The 24,012-nt window shown below is 41.9% G+C and overlaps 1 protein-coding gene across 13 annotated transcripts in view; it reads left to right on the top strand.

Annotated features, from left to right (window-relative positions):
• TMEM164 (transmembrane protein 164) overlaps window positions 1-24,012 on the top strand; it is a 217,019-nt gene that overhangs the window by 162,259 nt on the left and 30,748 nt on the right. For 12 of the 13 annotated variants that reach the window (XM_059679725.1, XM_059679718.1, XM_059679731.1 and 9 more), the window contains one exon: window positions 17,651-17,729. The exons of the other annotated variant lie outside the window; for it this stretch is intronic. In XM_059679725.1, the coding sequence (XP_059535708.1) occupies window positions 17,651-17,729 (79 nt within the window). The remainder of the gene's footprint in view (window positions 1-17,650; window positions 17,730-24,012) is intronic. 13 annotated transcript variants of the gene reach the window in all.

Below are 24,012 nucleotides of genomic sequence, written 5' to 3'. Positions count from 1 at the left end.
CTCTGAGCACCAGGAGGAAGTCAGGAGAAACCCTAATAGGGTTTGGACTACTAAAGGAAGGACCTGTCTGCCCCAAGCCTGTCACTTACCACTCCCTCTCTCCACATCAGACTATGAGAATAACATGGAATACCATGTGCCTAGTATGGCCATGGGTGTATGTCCTTACTGGCTGTGGGTGTGGGGTCACAAAGGAGGATAAAATGAGAATGAAGGATTTAGGGGTTTATAGACTATCCCCTTTACATGTTCTTTCTTTTACATACTCAGATACTTTGAGAAAGGGATTTCTTAAAAACCAGAAAAATCCAAACTAATCCTTAATAGCTTAATACATCTTCTTGGTTAAGGATTCCTGCAATATAGCGATATGAAGACTATAACATGAAAGTTCTCTCTTCCCATGCCCCAGAGGTAGTTGCTGCTAACTGTTCAGTACATTCTTCTTTTGACCCTCTTTCTTTGACTTTTAAAAACTTAGCTATATGATTAATAAATACATTCATTTGCTGTAAAAATCCAACTATACATGTATATAGGTTCAAAGTCAAGCTCTCTCTTTCCCTAGCTCAACCTCTCCTTCCCACTTCTGCTCCCGTTTCAGTTGGGTGTATATAATCTCAGTCATTCTTTATGCATTTACATACATCTAAAAATACAAATGCAAATTTGACCTTTTTTCTTCCATAAAAATGATCATGCTTTGTACAGTATAAATTTACCTACAAATGATTGCACCTCCTTTTTTGTAAATGGTTGCATAATTAGTCTTCCAGAGTATTTTCTTATTACTCTCCTACTAGTGGACTTTTTTTGTTATTACAAATAATGTTACAGTGAACATTTTTATACATATAGCCTTGAGCATGTATGCAAGTATCTTTTAGTATAAATTCCTAGAAATTAAATTCACGAGTCAAAGTGAATGGGTATTTAAAATGTTTTAATAAATATTGATAAATTGTTCTCCTAAATGTGTGTGCCTTGTTTTTTCTTACAGTTAAGATTTTGCCATATTAGTTCAGAATTATCTAATTTAAACTCATTTAATTTTTAGACATTTCCAACTTTTTATTGTAAAAATTTTCAAACATATTGAAGTCAGAATAATAGTATAACAAATTAATACATATCTTCAGCTAGATTCAACAATAAACTTTTTTTTTCATATTCACTTTTTAAGTCCATTTCTATTTCTATGTAAGTTTGCTGAATCATTTGAAAAAAAGTTGCAGACATTTTGACACTTCAGTTTGTAATACTTCAACCTAATATCCTAAGAATAAGAATATTATCTTTCACAAGCACAATACCATAATCACACTCAAGAAAATTACCAACAATTCAACTGTCTACTTTACCTAATAATCAATTTATACTCACATTTCAGCAATTGTGTAAGGACTAATGAGAGATACTGAGATTTTACAGATCTTATTTCTTAGAAGGAAAAAAAGGTTATTATAGAAACAGCCTATATTTGCTAGTTCTCTAGACTATCAGGAATTATTTAAATATAATAGTACTCATATTCCTTTCATGAAGATCTTCTTCTCATAATCATTTTGGGTCACTTAGATGTGGTCCATTCCGAGGCTCTGGGTTATATCACTAACAACTGCCAGGGAAAAAAGCCAAGATCGATTTTATTCCTGATGGGTTATGGAGAAAACATATAAATCAGACCAATAGTTTCCAAAATTTGTTTTGTGCAACAGTAGTATCCCAAAGTAGAGAGAGAGAGAGAGAGAGAGAGAGAGAGAGAGAGAGAGAGAGAGAAGGGGAGGGGAGAGAGGTTAGTTGCAGGTGTGAACAAATAAAATTGAAAACCATTCCTAGCCCTCAGAGCCACCTCAAAGCTCTAGTGATACCTCCCTCATACTTCAGGATTTGCAAGCTCAGAGCTGCTGTGGTGAAAATGTAGCTAATTCTTTAAGGCTGGATAAGAGCATTATGGCATGTAGCTTTTATAAAGCTCATGTCATTATAAAAGTATATTCTGGATTTTCCCAGATAATCCTGATTTTTGCTACCCCATCCCACTCTAACACATACTCTGAGGAGGTTCCCTGTCCTTGCCCCTCACCATTCACCATCCAAGGAAAAGACGTCTAGAGAAACATTTTTTGAAATTGGGTAATGCTGCATACTATATTGCTCTTAATATATTTCCAATGCATATTGCAATAACATTAGCATATTGAAGCCTCTGAGAAGTCCTGCAATAAAACAGCATGGTAAACTTTAAGCCAGCTTTTCCTAAAGTTATGTGACCATGGAATCCTGTATTTACATGACACCTACTACTATATAGTTGAGAAACAATGTACAAAGAAAAAAGTCTGCTTAATGTATTTAAATCACTGGAAATGCCTCAGGAAAATTATGCTTTATAATACAAATTATATTATTTGAGGTGTTCCCAGTAGGACAAAGGAAGATCTACATTATCAATATGTGGAAAACCTTACTTTTTTCTTTTTAGTAGAAAGTACTTTTTATACAAACCAGCATGTGTTTTTCATTGTTTATTTATTGATTTGAGAGAGAGAGAGAGAGAGAGAGGGGAAGGAGAATGGAGAGAGAAAAGCAATGATTTGTTGTGCCCCCAGTTGTTCCAATACTGCATTTTTAACTTTAAAAAATAAGAATCCAGTCAAGTTTCAGCATTGTTTTTCTTGTTCTATCTCTTCAGTTTTTGTTTATTTTTTCAAAAAATCTAGAAACAGTTCTTCCACCTTTCTTCATTCATGACATTGAAACTTTAAAAAATATGCTTTTATTGATAGAGAGAGAGAGGAAGGGATAGAGAGAGAAACATCAATGTGAGAGAGAAACATTGATCTGTTGCCTCCCATATGCACCCCGACCAGGGATCAAACCCACAACGTTTTGGTATACTCCAATTAACTGAACCACCCAACAAGGACCATGGCATTGAAATTTTGGTGAATCTAGGCCAGTTGTTTTGCAGAAAGATCCACATTCTAGATTTGTCTGACTGCTTTTTCATGGCACCTTGTTGTTTTTAATAGCATCATGGTATTCTGATCTGTGAATCCATTGTGGTTCATTTTAGGTTGCAGGCATTCCTTTTGTGGCTCCTCTAACAAGTGGTATTTATTCCCAAGGACTTTGTGGCATGGGGAGACCACAGTAAAAGCCTGTGGTCAGTCAGTTAATGAAGATGCAGTGTTCCAAAGCCAAACTTGATTGGCAGGAACATTACCAAAGGCAGAAGTAACAGTGGGTTGCATCCTTTCCCTTCCTTTTCTCCTCTAAGGGAGATGAATTTTTGTTTGTCTGTTCAGGTTTCTATAACAAAATATAATAAACTGAGTGGCTTATACACAACAGAAATCTTTCTCACAGTTCTGGAGGTTGGAAGTTCAAGACCAGGCACCTGGCTTCTTCCAGGTCACAGACTTCTCATTGTGTCATCACAGGGTGGGAGGGGCTAGGGTGCTTTTTGGAGCCTCATTTGTAAGGGCACTGATCCTATTCATGAGGGCTCCACCCTCATGACTTAATAAAGCCCCACCTTCAAATACCATCACATTGGGCATGAATGGGGGCGGGGAGCACAAACATTCAGACCATAGCAATGATATTTTCCAATTCTCTTTTTTTTTTTTTTTTTTTTTGAGAGGCTGCAATCGGGCTGAGCTGATACCAGTGTCTTCTCTTTATAACCACCTATCTCTTTTGTACCTCATTATCAGCCATGGACTCTCGGTAATGCCAAATTTCCTGCCATGTAGTGTGAGTTCCTAAGTTGTGAGCTCCCTCAGTTTCTAGCATGCCCATCCCTTTTACAGATATTCTCATTTCAGTTTGGTTTTTTGCTGCTCATCTCCTGGAGCCCAAGAAAATCCTTTTCCTTGTTTTCTGGGTCTCATCCCATGCCTGCTTCAGGGCCTCTCACCATCCAGTGCCTCCTGTTCCTCTTACTTCTTTAGCCTCATCCTTTCTGCTGACTCCTTCTCTGTCTGTAAGTATGTTCAAGTCTCTTCCATTCTTTACAATTTTTTTTCTTTATTGATATTACCCTGGAGTTATATCTTCCATATTTCTCTAGTAATTGACTCTTCTTAAAAGAGTACTGTGGAGCAGGTTTCTGAAAAGTGGTGTACATAAGATGTTCTATTAGAGCAATGGTTCTCAACCTTCTGGCCTTTAAATACAGTTCCTCATGTTGTGACCCAACCATAAAATTATTTTTGTTGCCACTTCATAACTGTAATGTTGCTACTGTTATGAATCATAATGTCAATATCTGATATGCAGGATGGTCTTAAGCGACCGCTATGAAAGGGTCGTTCGACCGCCAAAGGGGTCGCGACCCACAGGTTGAGAACCGCTATATTAGAGTGATTAAAAAGAATATTAGCATTTCTATGCATTTTAGAATTTTATCCTTTTACTTTTCCGTGTTTGTGTTTTATAAAACGTGTGTGTGTGTGTGTGTGTGTGTGTGTGTGTGTGTGTGTGTGTGTAATGTATAGTTATACACGTATATCACTCGCCTTTTAATTCTTCTCATCCTCTCCAGGCCCACATTCCCACTGTCTTGTGAGCATCCTGCCAGGCTATTACTCTAGCCTCACAAACTCAGCATGTTCCCAGCTTCTTTTCTTTTCTTTTAATTTATTTTTATTAAATCTTTATTGTTCAGATTATTATAGTTGTTCCTCCCCCCCCCCCAATAGCTCCCCTCCACCCGGTTCCCAGCCCACGCTCTGCCCTTAACCCTCCCCCCACTGTCCTCATCCATAGGTGTACTATTTTTGTCCAGTCTCTTCCTGCACCCCCACACCACTTTTCCCCCGAGAATTGTCAGTCCACTCCCTTTCTATGCCCCTGATTCTATTATATTCCCCAGTTTATTCTGTTCATCAGATTATTTATTTGCTTGATTTTTAGATTCACTTGTTGATAGATATGTATTTGTTGTTCATAATTTTTATTTTTACCTTTTTCTTCTTCTTCCTCTTCTTAAAGGATACCTTTCAGCATTTCATGTAATACTGGTTTGGTGGGGATGAACTCCTTTAGCTTTTTCTTATCTGTGAAGCTCTTTATCTGACCTCCAATTCTGAATGATAGCTTTTCTGGGTAAAGTAATCTTGGTTGTAGGTTCTTGCCATTCATCACTTTGAATATTTCTTGCCACTCCCTTCTGGCCTGCTTAGTTTCTGTTGAGAAATTAGCTGACAATCGTATGGGTACTCCCTTGTAGGTAACTGTTTTTCTCTTGCTGCTTTTAAGATTCTCTCTTTGTCCTTTGCTCTTGGCATTTTAATTATGATGTGTCTTGGTGTGGTCCTCTTTGGATTCCTTTTGTTTGGGGTTCTCTGCACTTCCTGGACTTGTAAGTCTATTTCTTTCACCAGGTAGGGGAAGTTTTCTGTCATTATTTCTTCAAATAGGCTTTCAATATCTTGCTCTCTCTTCTTCTGCCACCCCCATAATTCGGATGTTGGTACGCTTGAAGTTGTCCCAGAGGCTCCTTACACTATCTTCATATTTTTGGATTCTTTTTGCTTTATGCTTTTCCGGTTGGGTGTTTTTTGCTTCATCGTATTTCAAATCTTTGACTTGATTCTTGCAATCCTCTAGTCTGCTGTTGGATCTCTGTATATTATTCTTTGTTTCAGTTAGTGTATGCTTAATTTCTAGTTGGTCCTTTTTCATATCCTCGAGGGTCTCACTAGATTTATCGATGGTCTCACTAAATTTATCGGCGGTTTCTAGAAAATTCTTGAAAAACCTTATAACTGTGGTTTTGAACTCTATATCCAGTAGTTTGCTTTCCTCCATTTCTGTCATTTGTGACCTGTTTCTTTGTCTCCGCATTTTGGCTGCTTCCTGTGTTGACAGAGTGGCTTTGTGTGCTAGGTGTCCTATAGGGCCCAGTGTCTCAACCTCCCCAATTACCTCAGGTGGACACTCTTGGTGCACCCCTTTGTGGGTTGTGCCCACAGTCTTGTAGTTAAGCCTTGATTGTTGTTGGTATCACTAGGAGGAATTGACCTTCAGGCCAATTGGCTGTGAGAATCAGCTGTGTCTATGGTGGGAGAACTTCTCTGCTGGAGACACCCTTATGGGGCAAGACTTGCTTCAGTGGGGCTTGGGTGCTCATTGAGTCTGCCCCTTGAGTGTGTCCCTTATGGATCTGAGGAGTTGTAATCTGGATGGTCCCACTCTGACCACTAGGTACACTGGCTCTTGGATCTCTAAGGAGGTGCTAATTTAGCCTCTGCCTGAGGCTACCCAGCAGGAGCTTGTGGAGAGATCTGCAGATTCCTCTTTTTTGTTTGGGGTTTGGAGGTGCCCAGATGAGGCCCAGCTGTGAAGCAATGCAAGCTGCTGTGAGTCCTTGGGCCTTCTTTTGGATTTCTGGGTCTCTCTGTCCCAGCTGTAGTTTGTTAGGTAATTTTAGATTGCAAAGGGCCAGACCATTCATATGCAAAAGCCTCTGCATGCAGCTTGGGTGGGGCGGGGTCTCAGGGAATCAACAGGGCGGAGCAAACAGCTATGGCTGATCCTCAACCCTGCCCTAAGAGGCCCTGGGTCTCAGTGTCCCGTGGTAATTGCTGTAAGCACCTCTGAGAGAAAGCCACCCTTGAGTTCCACCCACTGCCAGACAGTCCAGTTTCTCCCCATATGAGTCTGGGTCCCCAGAGACTTGCCTGGAACTGGAGTTCAGAGCAGTCTGGAGCTTGTGTCTCCCTCCCAGTAGAAAAAGACAACTGAGTCCTCAGCTGCCAGCCCTTTCCTCGTGCGCCACCATACCTTTGCACTTTACTTCCGCACCTCCTCTGAGTCTCAGTGTGCTTTTCTCTTTCCTTCGAGTTGTAGAATTTCCACTCAGCCAGCCTTCCTATGGTTCTGGGTGATGTCCATTTTGTCTTTTAGTTGTAGTTTTGAAGTGGTTGTGCCAGGCAGCAATTTCAGATGATTATCTATGCCGCCATCTTGGTTTCTCTCTAGCTTCTTTTCTTGTAACCCACCTTCTCCAATCTGCTTCCTTGACTGTAGGCCCCAACTTAGGGAGAAGCCCCTAAATCTCACCATCCACCTAGGCATAACCACTATTCAATCAATTACTTAGTCCTGGTGATTCAACTTTCTTACCATCTCTCAAAAGTGCCTGTCTTCTCTTCTCTTGAGGCCTCTGCCTTAAGTTTGATTTAGGCATTGCTATTGCCAGTCTCTAACTGGTGTTCCTACCTCTAATAGCATCCCATGAACCCAGCCACCAGCAGAAACTCTACACAACTGTACATCATACAGGACTCTCCCTGACTTTCAAAGAAAAATCAAACCAAATTGAATGCCTGATCTACAGGTATTTCATAATATTTTTGTTACATAGATATTATCCCTTTATCTGTTAGCCTCCTCAGCTAGACTATGAACTCTTGTAGGGCAGGGACTGTGTCTTCATTATTGCAGTATACCCAGAGCCACGTACATTACCTGACATTTAGTCATGTCTCAATAAGTGTTATTTTTTACTGATTAGATGAGAATAAGAATAGAACTGTCGTGGGTGAGAAGAGGAGAGCAGTGTTGAAATTCCTTTGATGAATAAAGAAGTCTCCAGGGATAAACTTGCCTAGAGATGGGCCAAAGAATGGATTCATTTGGCAAGCTAAAGTTATCCTAGTAGTCATCTGATAAGTATACTGATATGTGTTTTAGAGCTGTGGGGCAGCCACAGCTGCCACTATCACTTGCTGGAGGTTCTTGCTAAGGCAGAATGATGAGGTGAAAAGACCACCTGCTTTTCACTAAAAGATACCTGGTACTACTTCTTATTGGCTGCGATTGAAATCCTGGCTTTACTAATTAGTGACTGATTGATGTTAAAGATGAGGATGATTATAACGGCCAAAATTTGTTGAATACATATATGCCAGCACTGTGCCATGCATAATAACACCTAATTTTGCTACAGCTTGATGTAGTAGGTACTATTATCGTTCCCATTTTACAAATGAGCCAACTGAAGTAGAGGAAGATTAAGTGACTTGCCCAAAGGTTCATAGCAACTAAATGGTGGAGCTAGAATTTCAATCTTGGTAGCCTGACTCTAGGCTAGAGATATCCATTTGGGAGTCATCAGTATATAGATGGCATTCAGAGTCAGGAACCTGGATAAGATTATCTAGTGAATGAGAGTAGATAGAAAAGAGAGCCAAGGAATAGACTCCGGTCTATTCCTCCAATATTTAAAGGTGAGGGACATAAGGAAGATTCAGCAAAGGAGATTGAGAATGGGAGTCATTGAAGTAGAGGAAGGACAGAGAGTGATAACTTGGATGCCCAGTGCAGAACGTGTTTTAAAGATGAGAGAATTACCAACTGAATCAGATGCTGCTGATGAGTCAACTAAGAAGAGACCTGAAATAGACACCATGGCATGGGGATAAAAAATGGGCAGCTACTTAAAATTCATACCAAGATGCCATAGGGGCTAGCTTCCATTCTCATTACTCATTGGTATTAGGAACGTGAAGGTCATTGGTAACCTCAATAGGAGCAATTTAAGGGGAGTGGTGGCCATGAAAATTTGATTAGAGTGGATGGAAGGATAACTTATAGAAGAGGAAATGATGGCAATGAGGAGAGACCACCCTTTTGAGGAGTTTTGCTATAAAAGGAAGTAGAGATATGGGGGAATACTAGAGGGAATGTGGGCTCAAGAATATTTTTCTTTAAATGAAAAATACTGTAACATGTTTTTTGTTGTTGTTGTTTTTTGTTTGTTTGTTTGTTTGTTTGTTTGTTTGTTTGTTTGTTTGTTTTCTGATGGGAATGATCCAGTGGGGAAAAAGGGACAATTGCAGGTGTGATGTTTAGTTGGCAGCAAAGGATAGTAACTAGTGCACGAATGGGAGGGCTAGCCTTCGCTAACAGTATGGGTGGTCTCTGCATAGCAGCAGAAGAAAATGCAGCCCTACAGATGGATTCAGAGAGGAAGGAAATGTCATGCTGGGATCTTGTGCATGTTCTCTTACAATTGCTCCTCTCCTCCCCACCAATGAAATAGGAAGCCATATCACCAGCTGAGGAGGAGGATAGGCAAAGGTTCTAGGAGAGAGGAGAGGGAATGGACTTGGGAATGCAATTGGATCATGGGGTCCAATTAAGGGCCCACTCAAAATTTGCAATTATGAATTTAAAGTGTTAAAAGCATCACTTTATATTTTTCTTCAGCCATGCTTACTTGCATGATATGAGGACATGAAGGTACAGAGTTGGATTTAACCAGAAATGTGGTTTGCATGGCAAGTAGGGAAAGGGAGAGAGGGTGTCCAGGGAGTGATGGGTAAGCATAGAAATAAGTACATGAGGTTTGTGAGGGGCAGTAAAAAGGTTTTAGGATGGACAGACTATAGTTACCAATAAAATTGAAAGATTGTTAGAGTTGGAATATGAGGGGGAGTAAGTTGGATAGATAGGAAGTGGTGGTTGGAGAGTGGGATACACGACAGAGTTTATGTAGAGATCCTGGATAGTAGTAATGACAGGTATGGCAATGGGGATAAAGGGCTGAGATAAGATGGAGATGAGATTTCAAGAGGAATGGAGACCATGGCATTGAGAGATCAGAGTATTGCTAAATATTGGAAACACGGGAATTTTGATAAAGGTGTGTCAGAAGGGAGTGGCAGGGATGCCAGAGTTAAAGTCTTCAAGGACTGAAGGGGAATACACATAGAGAGGGTTCATAGATGACTGTAACAAGAAGAATAGTGGGTGGTCAAGTCTAATGTCATGATATTCACATTGAGTGGTTAGAAAGGAGGCAGAGAGAATGGTCTGGAAAAGACACAATTTAGAAGCAGCAGTGAGGAACAAAGAGGATACTGCCCCTCCTCCCCCGACCCCACCAAGAGATATGGAAGGAAAATCACCCACAACTTGAGAGGGTTGTAGGGATAGCAATGTCATTGGGGGAGAGCAGGTTTTTGTTAAAGCAAGAAGGTGAGGGGTCGCTCAGAGAAGAGTATGCTTATCATTGGGTTCCAGAGGATAGAGTTCAGGTGTTGGGCAGTGACCAGGGAGTCTTAGGCTTTGTATGGTGACTGCAGTAACCAGGGATGTAGGGCTAGAGTAGTGGTTGGCAAACTGCGGCTCTTTGGCCCCTTGGGTGTGGCCCTTCCACAAAATACCGACTTCTGTGCATGAGCCACGAAGTTTCAATCACACTGTATGTGTGCGCCCGCACATGGTATTTTGTGGAAGAGCCACACTCAAGGGGCCAAAGAGCCGCGCATGTGGCTCGCGAGCCGCAGTTTGCCGACCACTGAGCTAGAGGAAGGAGGTCAGGATCTTGCCTTGGACAGGGTCCACACACCTAATGTTTTAGGCAGCCTGAGTCTAAAAATGATGTTGACTTGGATGTGAGAAGGAAGTTAATGACTTGTGCAGCTTAAAATCTTTTTATTGCTTTTGACTTTCAATCCCAGTGATGTAAGACTTTTGGTCTAAAGCTTTGGGAATCCTCCAGCTGAAAAGGAACCAGGATATGTACATTACAGTGGAGTTCCAGATGTGAGGTCTGTAGGTTAGAAATTAATTAGCCAAGTGAAACTACTTTTGGAGGAAGTATGACATTTTGCAGATAGTGTTTGCAAAATGGGGGAAAGAGGGCGGGGAGGCTCCATGAGAAAGTTCCTGGGACTTGGCCTGGATTCAGTGTTTAGCAAAGAAAATTGCCTTTTTTCTTCTTCATTGCCGAATATCCTTTACCATCCCTGCCCTGCCTCAGTTTCCTTATTTGTCAAATGGGGGTGATCATAGTTCCTGCTTCACAGGAAACTTGTAATAATTAAATGAGACAACACAGGTAAAAGTATTTAACACAGTACATATACATATACATAAGTACTTAATAAATATTTTTATTAAATGACTAGTGGTAGGTTCTTGCTCCTAGTCAGCACCTTCTTCCTGCCACTTGTGTGTTTTTTCTTATGTCACACCCCCCCCCTTCTCTGTCATTTCTTTCCTTTCCTCTTCCTATATTCCTACACTTCCTCCTTTGCCTGTATCCTCTTTTTCCTCCCTGGCCCTGAATGTCAGTGGTAACTACGCTCAGTTTAACACTCTCTGTGGCATTCCAAGGTAGGGAACTCTTGGAAGGAATAGGGGGTGAAGCAGCCCTCAGAGGAAGGACACTGCTGATGGGGGCAATCTCCTGGCCACCCCAGCTGAGGTTTTTGCCTGAGGTGTCTGCATAGCCTCAGTGGGCTGGTGACAGGAAGCTGTATTGCAGGCCAAGCTGGGCCACTCTGTGATGTGGGGTTGGGGCCACAGTGGGGAAGAATAGGCTGTGAAGGTGAGGGTCAAAAGTGAATAGGGAGAGACTGGGCCCGGTCCCCATGTGGAGGGACAGTGAGGACAAGTACTAATTTTGCTACTGCTAATCTATTGCCATTACCACCCCTATTAATCATAACAGCTCCTATCCACTGTGCATCTCCTGGATATCAGACCTTTTTTATGGTGGGGGGGTGGAAGGTGGGGGGGGTGGATGTAGATGGAGGGATCCACATGGGGCAGTGGAATATACTAGCTAAATCTACACACTCTAGAGCAGGGGTGGGCAAACTTTTTGACTCGAGGGCCACAATGTGTTCTTAAACTGGACCAGAGGGCCGGAACAAAAGCATGGATGGAGTATTTGTGTGAACTAACATAAATTCAAAGTAAACATCATTACATAAAAGGGTACGGTCTTTTTTTTTTTAGTTTTATTCATTTCAAATGGGCCGGATCCGGCCCGCGGGCCGTAGTTTGCCCACGGCTGCTCTAGAGCCAGACTGCCTGGGTTTGAAACTTGATTCTGTCACCAAATGAGTCATGTGCTCTCCGGTAAATTATTTAACCTCTCTGTGTTTCAGTTTCTCATCTCTAAAATGGTGATAATTGTAACAATATAATAAGTCCCCACTTATCATCATCAGTAGGTTCTGTGACTTTAAGCAAAATGACATATAACAAAACTAATTTTATCACAGGCAATTTATATAAACAAGAGTTAAGTTCCTATAGCATGTCATTAAATTTTTGACAAAATGTTGAAGAAAACAACGTTATTTGAAGACCTGCTGCACAATTGTTATAAGGTTTCGGTGGGTTAATAGTTAGCAAAGTGCTTATGATAGTTACTGGCACATAGTAAGTACTATATAAATGTTTGTTATGTTAAAAAAATTAGAAATCTTACAACAACCTTTGTTTTTTGTTAATCCTTACCCAAGGATATTTTTTCCATTGATTTTTAGAGAGAGTGGAAGGGAAGAAGGAAGGGAGGAAGGGAGGGAGGGAGAGAGAGAGGAAGGAGAGAGAGAGAGGGCTAGAGGGCAACATCGATGTGAGAGGGACACATCAATCAGTTGTCTCCAGCACTCCTCCCATGGGGGCCAGGAATCAAATCTGCAACCCAGGTATGTGCCCTTGACTGGAAATCAAACACACGACCCTTTGGTGCATGGGTTGATGCTCTAACCACTGAGAAACAGCAGCCAGTGCACAACAATCTTTTAACAGCAGTTATTTTCATTTCACTGGGGTGGAGAGGTTCAGCGACTTGCCTGAGACCACAGGGCTATTAAGTGGCAGAATCAAATTGTAGAACACAGATTTGACAAGACTCCACAGTCCTTGCTTGCAACCATGGTGCGAAACTGGAAAAGCAGGTGGGCAATTTGCTTCCTAGTAAGGCTGTCAGGACCTAGAAGTAAGTAGGCACTGTGAGTCCAGTGGGTAAATAGAGTCTGAGAGGCCATCAGAGGTACTGTTTGACGATCTGGCTGGGACCAGGGGCTGCTAGCTGTTGGCCTGGTTCTCTGCTCCACTACTGTAGGAAAGTACCCTGGGTTCCCAGGCCCTTTTCAGGAAGAGGTCAAGTCCCTGAAGTACCTGAAAAGTCAGATGACAGCCAGAGCACTGAGCCTTCCTGGGTCCTTTGCTCCTTGCCTATTTTCTGGGTGACCACCGTCAAGTCAGTTAACCCTTTTGCATCTCAGTTTCCTCACCTGTCAAATGCAGATAATGATACTTTATCCCCCAACTTCATGGGGTTTTTGAGAGGATTGAGTCAATGGTGGATGTGAAAACATTAGAAACAGCATGAAACAGTACTGAAATTTAAGTTAGTAGGGTGATCCAAGACCACATTACTATGAGGAAGCCTAACTACCTCTTGCTAATGATGCCCATTGTCATACCCCATGATTTTTTTCCCAGCTATTCAGGCATGGTCTGCAGAGTTGCTTGGAACCTCATCTCTTTTTGTGGGATTTTACATTTTCCTCTGAGAACATAAAATAATAGTCGAGCATCATCTGGATCCATGGGAAATTTTCCTTCTGCGTGGGTTTTTATTTTCAAGAACCAGAGCCAGTGTCTGTCTAGGGTCCACAGTTGTCCCAAATCCCACTCTGGGAGTTCTGCCATCTGCCATCTGCCATCTGCCATCTGCCATCTTTTGGTTTTAGCTCTTGGCACAAGGCAGGCATGGGCTCCCAGGCTGGGAGAGCCCATAAATGCCTCCTCTTATTAGTACATAGCCTTGCTTCTGTGCCTGTTCTGTAGGGAACAAGGAGGCAGCTGACCTTCCCCTGGGTGTCCTTATTTCTCTGGGCTTCCCCTTGGTGTGTGTGTGTGTGTGTGTGTGTGTGTATGTGTCTGTGTGTGTGTGTGTGTGTGTGTGTGTGTGTGTGTGTATGTACACTCATGCGCACACTGGGGGCTGTGTAAGCCTGAAGGCTTGGCCTCTTGCCAGCTGCTGGAATTGAGTTACTCACCCAGCCATTTTCATTCTCCACTCGCTACCAGGGTATACAGCATGGTGCTCATGCCAACTTGAAACTGTGCTCTGCCTTGGTAATCCAGAGCTTCCATTTGGAGAGAGAGAGATGGGAAACAGGAGTGAATGTGTGGGCGTGTTAGATGGAGGGAGGTTGGAGACTTTTTTGGCAATGTATGATAAAAAATATTGGCCCAATTGCTTGGTCTTCACCCAAAAGTAGGACTAACTCTGGACTGACCCCAAATATCCAGTGGGAAAACTAGTTCTTCTTGGATCTAGACCACATTGGATCTAGCAATCAATTTTTTTTTCATTTGGAAATTAGGAATAATAAATTCTATTCCATATGCTCTTCATGTCAACTGATAAATAAGCTTTTAAATAGTTCACCAGCTACTCACCTGGAACAGGAGGTGAAATAACATTGTCTTTCTTCCAGTATATTCTGCAGAATACTGAGTGTTATTTGTAAAAAGGCACTGGCTAATTAAGTTTGGGAAACACTGTATAAACAATTGTAATTGTAGAGACCACCCAGGTCTTTCATATACCACTAATATACATGGTGAGTCTTCAAAAGAATATATTGTATGGAATATTTCTTACCCTTTTAACCAACTTTCATTATCTTTTAAAAAAATCTTTTTTTTTATTTTTAATTACATTTGACATACAATATTATGTTAGTTTCAGGTGTTCATCCCAGTGATTAGACATTACATAATTTACTACGTGATCATCCCAATAAATCTTGTACCCATCTGACACCACACATAGTTATTAGAATATTATTGACTATATTCCCTATGTTGTATATTACATCCCCATAACTATTCTCTAACAGCCAATTTATACTTCTTAATCCCTTCAACTTTTTCACTCATCCCCTAACCCCTCTCCCATGTGGTAACTATCAAAATGGTCTCTGTATCTATGAGTCTGTTCTGCTTGTTTATTTTGTTTTTTAGATTCAATTGTTGAGAGATAGGTATTTATTGCCATTTTGTTGTTCATATTTTTTTATCTTTCCCCCCTCTTATTCTTAAAGAAGACCCTTTAACATTTCTTGTAATACTGGTTTGATGGTGACAAACTCCTTTAGCTTTTTCTTGTCTGGGAAGCGCTTTATCTGTCCTCGATTCTAAATGATAGCTTTGCTGGGTAGAGTAATCTTGGTTGTAGGACCTTGCTTTTCATGACTTTGAATATTTCTTGCTAATCCCTTGTGGCCTGCAAAGTTTCTGCTGAGAAATCAATTAACAGTCTTATAGGAGCTCTTTTGTAGGTAACTAATTGCTTTTCTCTTGCTGCTTTTAAGATTCTTTGTCTTTAATATTTTGCATTTTAATTATGATGTATCGATGTGGGACTCTTTGGGTTCATCTTGTTTGGGACTTTCTGTGCTTCCTAGACTTGAATGTCCATTTCCTTCACCAAGTTAGAGAAGTTTTCTGTCATCATTTTTTCAAGTAGGTTTACAATTTCTTGCTCTCTCTCTTCTTCTTTCAGCACCCCCATGTTGTGAATGTTGGTATGCTTGAAGTTGTCCCAGAGGCTCCTTACACTATTCTCATTTTTTAAAATATATTTTCTCTTTCTGTTCTGATTGTATATTTTATGCTTTTTTATCTTCCAAATCACTTATTTTATCCTCTGATTTATCTACTCTACTGTTTATTCCCTATAATGCAGTGGTTCTCAACCTGTGGGTTGTGACCTCTTTGGGGGTCGAACGACCCTTTCACAGGGGTCGCCTAAATACATCTTGCATATCAGATATTTACATTACAATTCATAACAGTAGCAAAATTACAGTTATGAAGTAGCAACGAAAATAATTTTATGGTTGGGGGTCACCACAACATGAGGAACTGTATTAAAGGGTCGCGGCATTAGGAAGGTTGAGAACCACTGCTATAATGTATTCTTCATTATCCTATATAATAAAAGCCTAATATGCTAAGTGTCTGTTCGTCCATTTGGCTGTTCAACCAGCCAAAGCGTAATGTGCTAATGATATGCTAAGGCCGCTCACCTGCTCACTATGATGTGCACTAACCACCAGGGGTCAGACAGTTGACTGGTTGACCAGTTGCTATGATGTGCACTGACCACCAGGGGGCAGATGCTCTGACTGGTAGGTTAGCTGGCTTAAGCCCGGCTGGGAGCAGGCCTAAGCCATCAGTCAGATACCCCCAAAGGGTTCCAGGACTGTGAGAGGGTGCAGGCCAGGCTGAGCAACCCCCTCCCCTATGGAGTGCATGAATTTCATGCACAGGGCCTCTAGTAGTTACTATATCCTTCATTTATGACTGGTTCTTTTTTTGTGGCTTCTATTTCTTTTTTCATGCTATTGAAGTTCTCACTAAGTTCCTTGAGCATCCTTATAAGCAGTTTTGAACTCTGTATCTGGTCATTAGCTTGCCTTAGTTCTTTTTCTGGAGATTTCTCATGTTCTTTCATTTGGGATCTGTTTATGTTTCTCTATATTTTGGCTGCTTCCCAGTTTTAGTTTCTATATATTATCTAGAGCTGCTATGTCTCCTGGAATTGGTAGAGTGGCCTTGTGTAGTAGGTGTCCTGTAGGGCCCAGTGGCACAGCTTTCCCAGTCACTTGAGCTGGGCACTCCAGGTGTGCACAGTCTTGTTGTAGTTGAGCCTTGATTGCTGTTGGCACATCACTGGGAGGGACTGACTCCCATGCTGACCAGCCGTGACTACATCAGAGGAGCTGCTATGCAGGATTCAACCCTAACAGGACTAACAGGGTCTTTGGTGCTCACTGAGTATGGCTCTTGATTGTGTCACTCATGGAGGTGGTGGGGTTTTAATCCAGTTTGGTATGAATCTGTCCATTGGGTGCACTGGCTCTGGGGACTTCTGGGAGGTGGAAGGTCAGCCACTGCCTGTGCGCAGCTTGGAGCCACCTGGTACAGGCTACAGAGTGTTCTGCAGATTGTTGCTACTTGTGCTTGGCTTGGAAGTGCCAAGGAGAGACCATGCTGTGAACCAGTGCCAGGCTTCCACTAGTGCTAGGCCTGGGTTTACTTAGCAAGATGTATAGAGTATGCAGAGGCCAGATGCATCTTGTTAGAGAGATTTAGGAAAGTCTGAAGTATGATGCAAGACAGGCTGTTCATATTGAAAAGCCACTGGAAACAACTCAAGTGAGCTCAAAAGTTGGGTGGAGGAGAGCTTCAGGGAATCACCAAGATGGGGCAAACAGTGTGTGCCAGGTTGACGGATACTCAGATATGGCACCTGCCTTTCAGCTCTATGGGGGTGAGTCTCAGAAAAGGAGCAATGGCCTCTGCCAGCACTTCTGTCTGGAAGAAAGCTGCCCACCCACCATCTCTCTCCCTGATGCCAGACAATTCAATTCCTCCCATATGTCCCTGATTCTGTTCAAGCTGCTGCCCCAGTACTGGAACTCAGAAGGAGAGAGTCCAAGTAAGTCTGTGTTTGGTCCCTTTAAGAAGAGCTTCCTGTGGCTCCAGAGCCCTCCATCTCACTCAGCCACAATCCCCACTGGTTTTTACAGACAGAAGTTACGGGGTAACCAACTTTCTTAGTGGAACATTTTTCAAGTACCATTTCTGCAAAACACACATTGGAAGATGCCAGCCTAGGTCATAGGTATATTCATTTCACTTGTTTTTTTGTTTGTTTGCTTTTTGTTTTGTTTTTTGTCTGATTGTGAAGGGAGGTGAACTGGTGAAATGCATGGGTTTGCTAAGATGTGGCAAGAGTGTTCAAGTTCAGAATCTGTGGAAATGTGTGCTTTCTGTTCTGAAACACCTCTCCCTCCTGTCCTTACAGCTCCCCTTTGAATTGGAGGTATATTACATTCAGCATGTTATGCTCTACGTGGTGCCCATCTACCTGCTTTGGAAAGGAGGTAAGGCCAGCAAAACCACACCCCTGTGCCACCCCAACACCTAGATGCTCCCTTCTGTTTTGAGGAGTCATAACCTCTTGGCTGCCTACGAGGATCTTAAGGTGCTGCCTGGCTGGGTTTATGCAGCATGCTTTATGCCAGACAGTGGGAAATGGGCATGGACGGGGCCTGCAAAGGGTCTGGGGGCTTTTCAGAACCATCTTTTGTGGATGAGCTTGGTGCTGCTGACTGCCTGTGCCAGGGCCTATGCCTTGGGTTCTTTGTCTGTGGTTGTTTGGGTTTGCATGAAACTTCCCACACTCTGTCACTCACTTGTGCTTGTGCCTTCCCCTTGTCTTAGTGTGAGTATAGGGTGGAAGGAGAGTAGGAAGCACTCAGTTCTTTTAAGAGGCAGACCTTGTGCTCTTGCTCATTATATCCATCCTTTCAGAACCAAAGAAATACTGAAAGAGGCAAGAAGTCCAGGGACTGTGGGGTTATGGGATTGAGGGAAGAGATGGGTGAAAGCAGTGACCTTCATGTAAAATAAATTATTGAAAACGTTCATTTGGTCATGAGGGTGAGACCACCAACCTGGGAGAGGTGGCCTAGAATGGAAACTGTTTTGTGACCATGCAATGTCCCTTAAATTATCCCTTCTCTCTATTGTATAGTAAACAAAAGGGGAGGGTAGTTCCTATCCTTTTTAGGCTAAGTATGAGAGCAGCTCTTTCTGTGTTCTTACCATCCTGTAAGGCCTATACCTGGAAGACATCCTCTTCTACTCTTAGCCACCAACCTCTTTATTTGTATTGCTGGGAGTTTTCTCAGAGATCAACCCTCCCTACCTTACCTCAGGTAGCAAGGGTTTCATTTATATTGCATTAAATATGACACAAGTCCACATGGGCCCTTGAGCCCAGTGAAAGATGGTTTGGAAGTGTGCTTCCTCTAACTCAGGAATCCTTAAGAACTTCTGGCATGATACAGCCTCAGGACCAGTCAATCTAGGGACATGTTGGAGGACGCACATTATTACTGTCTATGTCAGCTACTACCAGCCCAGAGATTTGCCCCCTGTCCTTGGTTTCTCTCATTTGTGATTCTTAGGAGTTATCTAAATACTAGTGGCCCGGTGCACAAATTTTTCCACAATGAAAGGAAATTAATTAGAAGAAATATTTCAATACTTGTAGCCCGGTGTACGAAATTTGTGAACATTAAAAGGGAATTAATTGCCCTAACCGGTTTGGCTCAGTGGATAGAGCATCGGCATGCAGACTCAAGGTTCGATTCCGGTCAATGGTATGTACCTTGGTTGTGGGCACATCCCCAGTGGGAGTGTGCAGGAGGCAGCTGATCGATGTTTCTCTCTCATCGATGTTTCTCTCTATCCCTCTCCCTTCCTCTCTGTAAAAAATCAATAAAATATATCTTTTTAAAAAAAGGAATTAATTAGCGGAGATATTTTAATATTGCTATTTGCCCTTTCTCTATAATAGAAGTGTGAGAGATGAAAGGAAATTAGTAAAATGTATATGAAAATAATATATAAATTTATTAATAAATAAACAGTAACAAAAGGATATAACAACAGAGGCATGATATAAAAACGACAAAAACATGATATGAAAACAACAAAAACATGATATGAAACAACAAAAACATGATATAAAAATAACAGTGATGCCCTAGCCAATTTGGCTCAGTGGATAGAGCGTCAGCCTGAGGACTGAAGGGTCCCAGGTTCAATTCCGGTCAAGGGCATGTACCTTGGTTGCGGGCACATCCCCAGTAGGGGGTGTGCAGGAGGCAGCTGATTGATAAAATATATTTTTAAAAAAATAACAGTGATGCAAACAATGACTGATAAAGTGATTAAACTTATTCTAATATCTCCCTGTACACCACATTAAGAGTGAAAACACTTTCAGAGTGCTTGACTGATTTCCGTTGTGATGAAGTACTTAGAACTTTAACTGTAACATCACATGCTCTTCAAACTCGAGAGAAAGCAACATATAACTGACCATGTGCAAAAATGGGTTCAGGTAGGAATATGCCTACTTTGTCTAGAGTTTGTCCTAGTGATTTATTAATAGTCATCACAAATGCTGGCATCATGGGAAACCATCGTCGAATCAATTTAAATGGGAGGCCAGTGTCAGATGGGGACAAATTAATTCTTGGAATCAGAACAGCCTCTCCCTCTGCAGATCCTGTTAATACTTCAGCTTCAATAATGTTAGGTCGTAATCTTTTGATAATAAATCTGGTACCATTACAAAGACCCCATTTACTATTGAGATTTCTCAATAGCATGATGATTGCACCCACTTTCAATTTTAATGTATGACACGGCATTCCCAAAGGAGTAATACTATTAAGAAATTCTATGGGAAAATTTTCCTTTTCAGCATCATCTGTGGAATCAATGGAATCATCACTCAAATATGTGTGAAAATCTCCATCGAGTATATCCAAATTTTCTTCATTTAATTTTTGAACATGCTCATTTTTTGGACAAAGAATTGCACGTTTAGATATATTTTTAATATTATCTATAGCAGTGGTTCTCAACCTTGGCTGCACATTAGAATCACCTGGGAATCTTTTTAAAATCCTGATTCCTGGGCCTCATCCTCTGGAAATTGTTTCTTTGTTATGGGGTGGGGCCACAACAGTAGTAACAAAGAAACAGAATTAAAACTTCATTGTGGAGAGCCACTACAGTGTTTTGGACAGGTTCAAGCCTTGGACTGATGAGAGGACACAGTCCTCTCATTGCCACGTGCAGTCCCAGCTTGGAGGGCAGGGCCCTCCCAGCACAATTATAGCCAACAGCTGTAGTTGTAAGCTTGAACCTATGGTCCGAACACGTGGCCCCACGTGCCTGAGTGATGTAGGTTTGATAGAGTTCAGGTGCATGTAGTTGAGTAGGATTGAAACCCAGGAGAATGTTGTAAACATCTTGGTCATGCCCTTACTTTGCCTCGTAGCATCTGCTATAAAATAAAGGCATGGCTGTGGGTGTGGTCGCTGTCTCTCAGAGAAGCAGCGTCCCACCGAGACCCAACTTTCATTCTCTTGTCTGTCTTTTCTAAGCCTTTCAGCCACCCCCACCCAGTTTCACCCTTGGCTTGCTGTCGCAGCACACTTTATAAAGATAATGCCTCCATGCTCCCAGGGTGGGTTCCTGCCTCAAACCCCGCCCTTACAGGAAACAGCTCCAGGAAACAGCTCGGAGGAGGGCATAGCCGTTGCCAAGACAACCCCTACAGGACTGACTTCCTTCTGCTTGGTCGTGGTTCTGGTTGTGATGAACACCACCCAGGGTTTTTATATAAGTAGATAGATTCTTGAAGACTGTTTTTACCCCAAACAGCCACTTAGGGTCTCACACTGTCAAAGAGATCTTGACACCCCCCCCCAGAGATCTTAACTTTCAATTTGCTTTAAACACAGTATTTTCCCCTCTAACCTTTAAGGGAAGTTTGAAGTTCCAATAACAAGGAAGCCTGTGCCATTTCTCTTGTCTGTCCCCTGTGGCACAGGAAATACCTTCCTAATAATAGAAACATTATGAAGGGCATCAGGCAGGCAGCTGTCCCAGGGCTCCAGACCCCACCACTTGTTGCTGGTTTCTGAGGTTTGCAATGTAAGTTCTGAGGGGTGCACATGGCTGTTTAGTTAAACCTGTTTGTGCTCTGAGGTGCTATAAAAATCTGTCAGGTACCTGAGCTAGACAGGTCTGACATAAAAAAACCAACTAGCCATTCCCCACTCTCCACAGTGACCCAACAAACATACCAAAATCTGGGAAGCAGCACCTTCTAGAAGTGGGTGATTCCACTGTGGCCTTCTTTTTTGTTGTTGTTAATCTTCAGCCAAGGATATTTTTTCCATTGAATTGTAGAGGAGAGAGGGCAGAAGGGAGGGGAGAGAGAAGGAAAGAGAGAGAGACATCGCTTGGTATGTGAGCCAATGCTCTAACCACTGGAACCACAGCCCTTGACCCACTGTGGCCTTCTATTTTGTCTATTATTGCACCATTTAGGGGGACTGAGCTGAGGAAGTAGGGATTCCAAGTCTTAATTCCAATTTATTTCCTAATGTTTATGATTTTTTCCCTTCTCCTCTGGTGTCTGACCTTGAGAAGAGGCTATAATAATAACAGCAATAATAACTACAGTAAATATCAATAGCTACTTTTTATTGAGTGTTTACTATGTGTGACATACTGTGCTTGGCATATTTTATCTATTTTCTCATCACAACTAACCTGGTGAAAAAAATCTTCCTTCTACAGAGAAGAAAACCAAGACTCAGAAATATTAGGTACCTTGCTCACAGCCCAGATTCAAAGTCAGCCTAAATTCCCTCCCAAACCAGTACTCTTTTCCACAAAACATGTTTTCCTAAAAGACAGAAGTCTGTCTCCTAACCACATCATGCTGGGAGTCTCCCCTTCTCATCTATAGGAGAACATAGACAATTGTAATATAACATGGTCAGTATGACAGAGGGTACCACGGGAGCATGATATGATTGCTGAAGCCTGGTTCACTTTCCCTTCTTCACTATTTCTGGGCTCCTGCTTGGGCTCAGTTTCCTTTATGGCTCTTTGCTGCCCTCTGCTGTTCACCTGGATGAAATCATGGCATTTAGAGGATAATCTGGATTTCCTTGGGCTGGTTTGACCTTCAGCAAAGCCTTGGTTTTAGGCCTTGCAGAGGGGAAGTAGGTCTGCCATGAGCAATGGGAAGATAATTCCTTATAAATAAAAAATGAGGGTTTGGGGCTTCTTTTCTCTAGAACTCTCTTATAATTTTCTAGAAATAACTGACTCGGGGGTTTTTATGCAAGGCAAGATGGCCCTCCTATAGATAGCTCTTGTTTTCAGGAACTCTGTTTTCCTATAAGGCACACTCCTGCTTCTTCCTGTGGTTTGGAGGTGGCTGAATGGTGCTTATCAGGAACCCCATTCTTTCTTGTTCCTTCAGTCCTTCTGCACCACCATCTTTGTCCACACTGCTCTTTTTTTCCTCCAGCCTGGCTCTTGACTTCTGTTTCTTGATCTCCCAACTCTTTGCCTTTGGCTCTCTGTAACTATATTTTTTTGTATAAACCCTCTAGCCCAGTGGTTCTCAACCTTGGCTGCACATTAAAATCACCTGGGAATCTTTTTAAAATCCTGACTTCTGGGCCTCATCCTCCAGAAATTCTGTTTCTTTGTTACTAATGTTGTGGCCCCACCCCATAACAAAGAAACAGAATTGCCGGAGGATGAGGCCCAGAAATCAGGATTTTAAAAAGTTTCCCAGGTGATTCTAATGTGCAGCCAAGGTTGAGAACCACTGCTCTAGCCCCAACTCCAACTCTTCACAGAACGAAGTCCTATGTCTTGCCTGAAGCTCCCTCTACTGGAGACTGCTCTTTCTCTTTGGCCTGCTCCCTACTATCTCTTCCATTATTTCATCTCTGCTTATGTGAGAATGCTTCTACTTTTCCATTCTCTTGACCTTTTTCATCATCACCACCACCTAACCTCTTGGTCACTTGCACTACATTCCTAGATGTCTTTGGCTCATGGGCTCTCAAATTTTCCATTACAATGCTAGTCAGCATCCTGAGAGCCTTCCAGTGAGGATTGCTCACTCCACCCCCATCTTCTCAAGGTTTGGGCTTCTTAATTGGGTGACTTCTGCATCCCCTTCTTTTCAGCCATCTGTACCTTGCCTCCTCCTTCCCCTAAAACTCCTCTGTCTGATATCATAAGCCTCTACATTCCTTTCTTTGACCTAAATCTCTACTACTTTCAGCCTCCTCCTTTTCCCAGCCAACTTATACTACTATGTCTGATTACTGGAACTTTCCTTTCACCAGCTCCTGAAAATGTCTCACTCCCTTGCCCCTTCCGCTGGGACCAGTGTCCAATCCCAATGCCCAGTGTTGGCCTACTAGAGAAAATCTCCCAAGTAATTTATATTTGGGCCATTAAAATTTCATGGTTTCTATTATAATTTTGCTCTCAAAACCTCATGAGGTGATTTCAGGTGGTACAGAAATAAACTTAAAAAATAGTTAATGTATTTAACATATATAACAATAGATACCCAGTGCAGTAAATCCAGGATTTCATGGATAATATAAAGTTTCTCTTATAAACAAATATATTTTAGGGGAAGACCAGATGTAAGGATCCATATCTTATACATAATAATAATAAAAGTGTTACATGGATAAGACTCTGCTCTCAGGGCTTTCAAAATCTCTCCCTCTCTTGCCTTACCTACCTCACTGA

Source organism: Myotis daubentonii, chromosome X (genome assembly GCF_963259705.1).
Source record: "Myotis daubentonii chromosome X, mMyoDau2.1, whole genome shotgun sequence".
Lineage (NCBI taxonomy): Eukaryota > Metazoa > Chordata > Mammalia > Chiroptera > Vespertilionidae > Myotis > Myotis daubentonii.
This window is presented reverse-complemented; position numbering and strand designations above follow the sequence as displayed.